The following is a 7,059-nucleotide window of genomic DNA, read 5'->3' on the forward strand; positions in this document are numbered from 1 at the left end:
GCACTGTTCCCCCTCTTCTAAATCCCACTTCCTTTGAATCAACTAAAGCTTTCCTCCCTCTCTTCTTCTCTCAGCCAGAAATAACTCAGCTTCACCAGTCCTGTACATTGGCAGCTTTGTTTTATAGTATTTGCAGGCACATGCGCGCTAACACACACACAAAACTTGCTGTTTGAAAATTCCAGCTTTCACGTCAAACTATGCGGAAATGTTATTTAAAGGGTCTGAAATGAAGTGCAAGGACACTGTGTCCTATTTTCTATTTATGATTCATCAGTTGATCCTGTCTGCATAGATGGTGGGAGAAATGATGGAATAAGTTTACTATTGTTTTTTTAAGAGAGTCTGACTGTTTGCCCACAGTCTTAATGCAACATCTAAAATATTTTTGACACTTTGAACTTAAAGAAAAGTGGTCATGTGGAGGAATTTGTTCTTAGTGAAATTAAAAATCTGGTGCTTCATCAGTCATATAAATTGAACCAAGATCAAAACTAAACAGCTGAAACTCTGCAGATGCATTGTACCGGAGTGCCAATGTTGCTCTCATTTAATCTGCTCCCAGAGTTTGTGTCTTTTCGTGACTTCATGAGCATCAGACCTATCTTTACTCAAACTTCTCTCACCTTTGTGCCCTTCTCTCTCATCCTGCCTCCAGCACAATCAGTTCTGGTCACTCAGGGAGTCCGATGGGACAGGGCTGCAGGCCCATGTCGCCACAGAACGAGGCGGGTGCTGCAGCCACCTCACCCACATCTCCGAACTCTCAGTCCCCGGGGACCAAGAGCTTCTACCCTCGTCAGGGAGCAACCTCAAAGTACTTAATTGGCTGGAGGAAACCTGGGGGAACTGTCAACTCTGTGGACTTTGGCAGCACTCGCAAGTGAGATAGGAAAAGTTTTTATTAAACGTCTGTTCATCTTTAAAACTGTGTCTCTGATACAGCGCTGCATGTCGTAAAAAGATTGTGATTCAGTGTAGAAATGCATCTCGCCGTCAGTGATGTAGCCATATTGGTCCCAGAGACCTCTCAGTTTACTTGAAAGGTTTTTTTAGATTTGGTCAGCAGTGCCACCATGTGGTGTAGGTGAGCTGTGAAGCTTCTCTCAAATCAATACTGTGTGGTTAGCAGGAAAGGATGACTAGACATCCTTGCCCTTTTTTCATTTTTCGAGGTAACATATGTCTTTGAATTTGGCCCGATCTGGTGTTCACATCATTTGTGGTGGATGACAAATGCTGTTTTCATGGCATGCGGTTTCTCAACAAACCACAGTTTCTGCTGGTGGAGCAGTTACATGGTTGTGTCTTGTCGAGCAGCTGGTTACTTGTCATTTGCAGACTTTCTCATCTGCTCTCTGTTAGCTTGATGGCTGGTGTTGAAATCTTGGCTGGCAGCTCCCTTTACCTCCTTATTTTCTATATAATTTGTTTTACTTAGATATAAGAGTTTTCTGTCTAAATTGGGGTTTGCTTTTATTTCCAGACGGCACCAGAGTGATGGTCTGCTGGGGGGGCAGCCCCAGCTCAGGGCCAATCTCCGGGGCTCCCAGTCACCCCAGCGGCACACTGCCAAGTCCAGCTTGGAAGAAGACTTGAAGAAGCTCATCACTCTTGACAGCCCTCCACCCACTACAAGTGAAGAGAAGGTACTGAGAAATGCTTTGGCTTCACTGTTTATACTGGAGCCAATAACACAGTTTAGTGATTTGATTCCTGACTGGGGTATTTGTACCCTAGGGGGATTTGTAAGTGGTGTACTAGGGTCACACGACTGCAAAAATACAAAATAAAAATAGTACATTAAGATTTAATTTTGAAAATGTATCCACATGTTAAACAGGAAAATAAAAGCTAAACAGGATTATAAATACTAATACTGAAACTGGTTGCCTGAAGAGCAGAGAAGCTGAATTAGTTACCTATAAGTACCGGATAAGTAGTTGAAATAGTCACCTATAAAACTGAATACACGGTTAAAATAGTAAGCCAAATATAAATCAGCAACTAATATTTAGATATAGGTAGCGAATATACAGTTAAACTAGGAAGAAAAGACTAATACATTATTGAAATACAGAGCTACAAGTTAGTCAAAAAGCAAGTAAGCATTACAAATAGTTGTTTAAAGCCAATAATCACACAGGGAAATTATAAGCCAAATGTATATTGGCAGCTAATAGTTAGCTCAAGCTATTCAATGTACAGCTAAAATATTTAGCTAAAACTAATTAATTGTTGAATTACTACAAGTTATAGATAAATGTTTGAAATAAAATATAATGCACTTAAAATGAAATGAAATATTTGACTGAATATAATTAGTAAATAGTTAATTGGAGCCAGTCATTACACAGTTAAATAGTTGACCAAATGTAAATTCAACAGCTAAAGGTATTGGCCAAACCTACATTAGCTGAAGGTAATTAAGGTATAGTTGAAATAGCTAAAATTAATACAGATACAGTTGATGTAGTCAGCCCCAAAAGTAATGGCTGAGCATTTTAATTGATTTACTAAAAATAACAAAGATTTGTCTTATCTAAAACCAATGGACAAGAGCTTTAAATATTCATCTTCTGCCACTTGGAGTAGAAGAAGCACAAATGTAGCCTTGAGTAAGGTAACCTATATATTAATATTAAAGTTGTATCAAAAATATTGCACATTTAGTTATAGAGTTATACAACGGTAAATATGTCCAGTTTCTAATTAAACCGGAGTTGTGTCTTAATTATTGATAACACATTTGGAAGATGACAGTCGAGAAGCAATACTTGAGCTCATCCAGGCCCTATTGGGATACTGATGAAGAAGGTTGGGAGCCACTGACGACTTACTTGGTCTTTCTTCCGATTCAGTACCTTTTGCAGTTTCTCCCTTATTTCCTGAATCCTGCCACTCATTGTCTTTTTCCATTCCTGTCTGAAGCCGCTGTTTCCGGGCCCGCCACCCAGTCGTCGTTCCCTTCAGAGAACGCTGTCTGACGAGAGCATCTACAGCGGACAGAGGGAATCGTCCTCCAGTGGACAGCGTGACACTCCCACTGACCTTCTGTTCACCTGCTCCACCATACCACGCTCACCCACCACCCGTCACGGACCAAGCCGGCGAGCGTCGCACAAATCTCTGGGTGAATCTCTAGTTCTTTGCAGTCAAAATTACTTGAGGAACAAACTGTCTATGCATATTGTCTGGTGAAGTAAATACCAAAATGAGATGACTGATTTACTACACAGTAGCAGCACATCGTGACACAAAAGCGGACACATCAAAAAGCAAGCAAAATTCATTCACCAGCAGTCTCAAGTTTGATATATAAAAACACCTTTGGCTGTAAAATTTTCTGACATTGGAGAGTGCATGCAAATGTTTTCCAGAGTGTTTTACTCTACTTTCTCCTTCCCAGGAGATCTGTCAGCCCCAGAGAGCTCAGAGCTGGAGCAGGAGAGGAAGAGGCAGCAGCTGCAGGACCCTGTTTTAATGCCCCTGCCTGACACAGGGGCAGATGGCCCGCTGGATTGGGCCCACCTGGTCGATGCTGCCAAGGCCTTTGAGGGTAGGCACATGATGTGTTTTCATTTCTGCCTCGAAATAATTAGAAGAGAAGATTAATCGCTGATATTCAGTGAAAGGTGTGGCCGAGAATCCCAGCTGTCATCTTTCTGATCATCAGAAGAGGGCACTCTTACTCTGTGTGTCTTCTCTCCAGGTCTAATATGATGTCTTTTGAATGTTTTTTTTTTTTATTCCATTTTATCCAGAGCAGAGACTGGTTTTCCTAGCAGCCCAAGAGGAAAACTCCATGGCTGAGAACGCAGCAGCCACCAGCCCCCAGCAGGCCGAGCCTCAGGCAGCGCCACTCAGACAGCCCTCGCCGGGGTAAGAGGCCTCAGGTCATGGCATGTGACCAGTGTTTACTTTAATCCACTAGTTTCCAGCTCTGTGCCACAGAAAACCCTGCAGATTTCATTCTAATCACACACCACTGCAGCTGATATCACTAGTTTGTCCTTCTCTGTGGTCGACAGCACGCTAATGAGTAACATCTGCTGTTGTATTGGACTGAAAACCTTCATTGAACAGGATTGGGCAAAGAAACGCTTTAGTCCTAATTCTAAAGCTTTAATGTTCACCACAGCTAATGTCCTGTTGGTTGTCCTTTTTCTCAGAGAGACTCCTGCCTGTTTGATGGGGAAGGTGAGCCAGCTGGAGTCCATGGTGAAGGTGCTACAGGAGGACCTGAAGAAGGTGAATTCTATTAAACTGATTCCTCTCAAGGCACTGTCACCATTAGTCAAATCTAAGATCAAACCACTCACACGTGCGTCTTTGTCACCACTAGGAGAAGGATGCGAAGGCGTCACTACAGGCTCAGATCCAGAGCCTGCGAGAGGACAACCAGCGTCTCCTGGAGGAGTCCTACAGCGCCTCAGCCAAGCTCAAGAAGTTCACAGAGTGGGTCTTCAACACCATTGACATGAACTGACGCACAGCAGCCGACTGCTCTCCACTGGAATTATAACCACTACTCGAGCTGAGTTCAAACTCCCAGTACACAACAGAACCACTTACAAAAACTCTGTCTCTCTTGGGCTTTTGCAAACCAGTGCCAACGTGGATTTACACGCCATCTTTCATCAGTCTCGTGGATCTGTTGAAAAGTCACCACAAAAGACTGATTACAAGGAAAACATTGGGGGTGAAGAAAAAGAGGAACTGTGTATCAGTTGTCATCAGCATGCACTCCTGTCCTTAGGAGTTCTTCAATTATATGATGCTTTGTTTCCAATCTAATGGACTGTTGGTGTCCCTGCATGTCAGAGAGAGAGCAAGATGTCGAAACTAACCTAAAGGGATTTAAAGTTACTGTCCCCATTTAGCTCCTCAGCTAAGCTAATTACAAGTGAACAGATTTCCAATTAAAATGCTCTAACACAAATTAAAATTCCTCCATGCCTTGCAAGAGCTGGTGATTATAATCCAGTGTTGCTCTGATAAAGGTCGGCACTCTCTTAGAATTAAGTGACAGCTTGCTGTAAAATCGTTGCAGTCGAGACGTTCTTCAATTTTACCAGTTCAGACACAAGAACACTGATTATTTTTGTATTACTAACCAAAAAATAGAAGCTATATGAGATGATGCGAGATGTCATTTTTGATGGTAATATGCATAGACAGCCAGACAGACAGACTCTTGCAAGGTCAAGTGTCTGTCTGTATGTAAAAGATTGTGCAAGTGTATCAAGGATTATTGCAAGTACAACTTGTGTGGGACTACTGCTAAAAATGAAAAGAATATATATTGTACAAAACACAACATGGATGCCATAAAGATAGAAATTGACAATTCACTGTCACTTATTCAGATTATTGTAAATATACGATGGTAACATTTATTTTCTCACACCTTCCCTTGATATTGTAAAGAGTATTTATGACAAAGATGATGGCCGAGAAAAGACAAACAGCCATATGCAGTTAAACATATGTATGTACCTGTAATGGTCGGTGTACTGTAAGAGACGGTGTATATCCTTTGAAATTTTAACAATAGACTGCTAACTTTTCCATCCAAAATGCTAATGATTAGGTTTTCCCTCCTAAAGCCTTCTGTTGCCTTGCCTGCCACAGTGGATTGATAGACAGTGCCACCTAGTGTTGACAACATGTAAAATACAAATGGAACTGATCCCCTTCTCCATCCATCGCATGCTAAAAGGCCTCAATCTGATCCTTAATGCTCTGAATAGATTAAAACGGTACTGCTCAGTATAAGATTACAGAGTAAGATATTGTGTAAAATCCTGAGATTCCACTTACAGAATTTTCTGTAGCGTGTACATCTGCTTGAAAGCCCAACCAGAATTTGGTCTGTACATGACCAAACAAAGCCCTTATTTAAGCCTCATACTGTAACTGTTTCCTTTTGTACTCAGATACTGTGCAACTGTATATAAGGAGAGTTTAATATTCATCAAAATTTGCACCTTCATTCTTATTTTTTACGATTGTTTTTGATGTATTTCTGCTTTACTGGCTAGAGGAGAGTGAAAGGAGTGAAAGATTTTTAAAAAATGAGACAGGACAAAGGCAACAAGCTGGACTCAGATGGACAGAGACCCAGGCCCCTAACACAGCAGATCGCCCCTATGCCTTCATTCTTAACATGTGTGACAGCATGTGATTCTGTTTCCATTGAGCTGTGATGTGTAAAGAAAAAAAAGTTTATATCTATTAAAGATATTTTGTTGAATTACACTTTGTCTTGCTGAATGGTCTCCTGGTGAAACATTTGTGGAAAAATAGACTCAGAAACGGCATTCATTAACAACACAAAGAGATGCATTTTAGGTTCTAACTAAAGCAAAGCAGGAGGCTAAGATATCTGCTGGGGTTATCTGAGGTGGATTTAAGAGTAAATGGATATCTGCCAGTGGCCTGGCAGGAGGTGTCTGCCTGCTGTTGTATTGTGATTAACAGAGAGCTGCTGTTTTTCCAGGCGTGATTACACGAGGCAGTTGCCCTGACAGAGACGAGCCTGGACGGGACAGATTGATGGATGAGGATACGCTGAGAGACGCCAGGGTGGAGACGTGGATGATTATGGATCCAAGAAATGACTGCTGTGATGCCTCACGCACTTATGGCTGGTTGGACGTTTGGTCAGTTCAAGGATAGATGCACAGTTTGTTCTAAAATACTAGTTTTTTTGGCCACATGTCACTGAATTTGCTTCTCCTGGTCCTAATGTCCATGAAGAGATCAATTTGTTATGTGATTCCAATAGAGCAAATCTAGTCTGAGTTGTGTGCAAAAGTGCTTCTGTGAAGGTAAAGATGAAGTCTGCATACAAAATGATCTCTGTTCTTTAAGTGTTCTTCATGAGAAGCAGTGGACAGACAGTAACAAACAGCGTGTCTTAATTTTAGCGTTTCTTGGCGAGGCTGGTGGCGTCCAGCTGAGATTTTAGGCTGCAAACCAGAGTTGTACACATGCAAATTTGGACTTCATAACAAATCAAGAGCAAGATGAAACAAAGCAGAAAACCAAAATCAT

General features: G+C 41.6%; 1 protein-coding gene across 2 annotated transcripts in view; it reads left to right on the forward strand.

Moving 5' to 3' along the window:
* LOC110963506 (signal-induced proliferation-associated 1-like protein 1) overlaps positions 1 to 6,261 on the forward strand; it is a 37,472-nt gene extending 31,211 nt beyond the window's left edge. For both annotated transcript variants that reach the window (XM_022211900.2, XM_022211901.2), the window contains 7 exons: positions 659 to 883; positions 1,487 to 1,649; positions 2,932 to 3,133; positions 3,410 to 3,559; positions 3,765 to 3,882; positions 4,173 to 4,251; positions 4,346 to 6,261. In XM_022211900.2, the coding sequence (XP_022067592.1) occupies positions 659 to 883; positions 1,487 to 1,649; positions 2,932 to 3,133; positions 3,410 to 3,559; positions 3,765 to 3,882; positions 4,173 to 4,251; positions 4,346 to 4,489 (1,081 nt within the window). In that variant the 3' untranslated portion in view covers positions 4,490 to 6,261. The remainder of the gene's footprint in view (positions 1 to 658; positions 884 to 1,486; positions 1,650 to 2,931; positions 3,134 to 3,409; positions 3,560 to 3,764; positions 3,883 to 4,172; positions 4,252 to 4,345) is intronic.
* Positions 6,262 to 7,059: the final 798 nt, after the last annotated feature.

The sequence above is a fragment of the Acanthochromis polyacanthus genome, chromosome 1 (genome assembly GCF_021347895.1).
Source record: "Acanthochromis polyacanthus isolate Apoly-LR-REF ecotype Palm Island chromosome 1, KAUST_Apoly_ChrSc, whole genome shotgun sequence".
NCBI lineage: Eukaryota > Metazoa > Chordata > Actinopteri > Pomacentridae > Acanthochromis > Acanthochromis polyacanthus.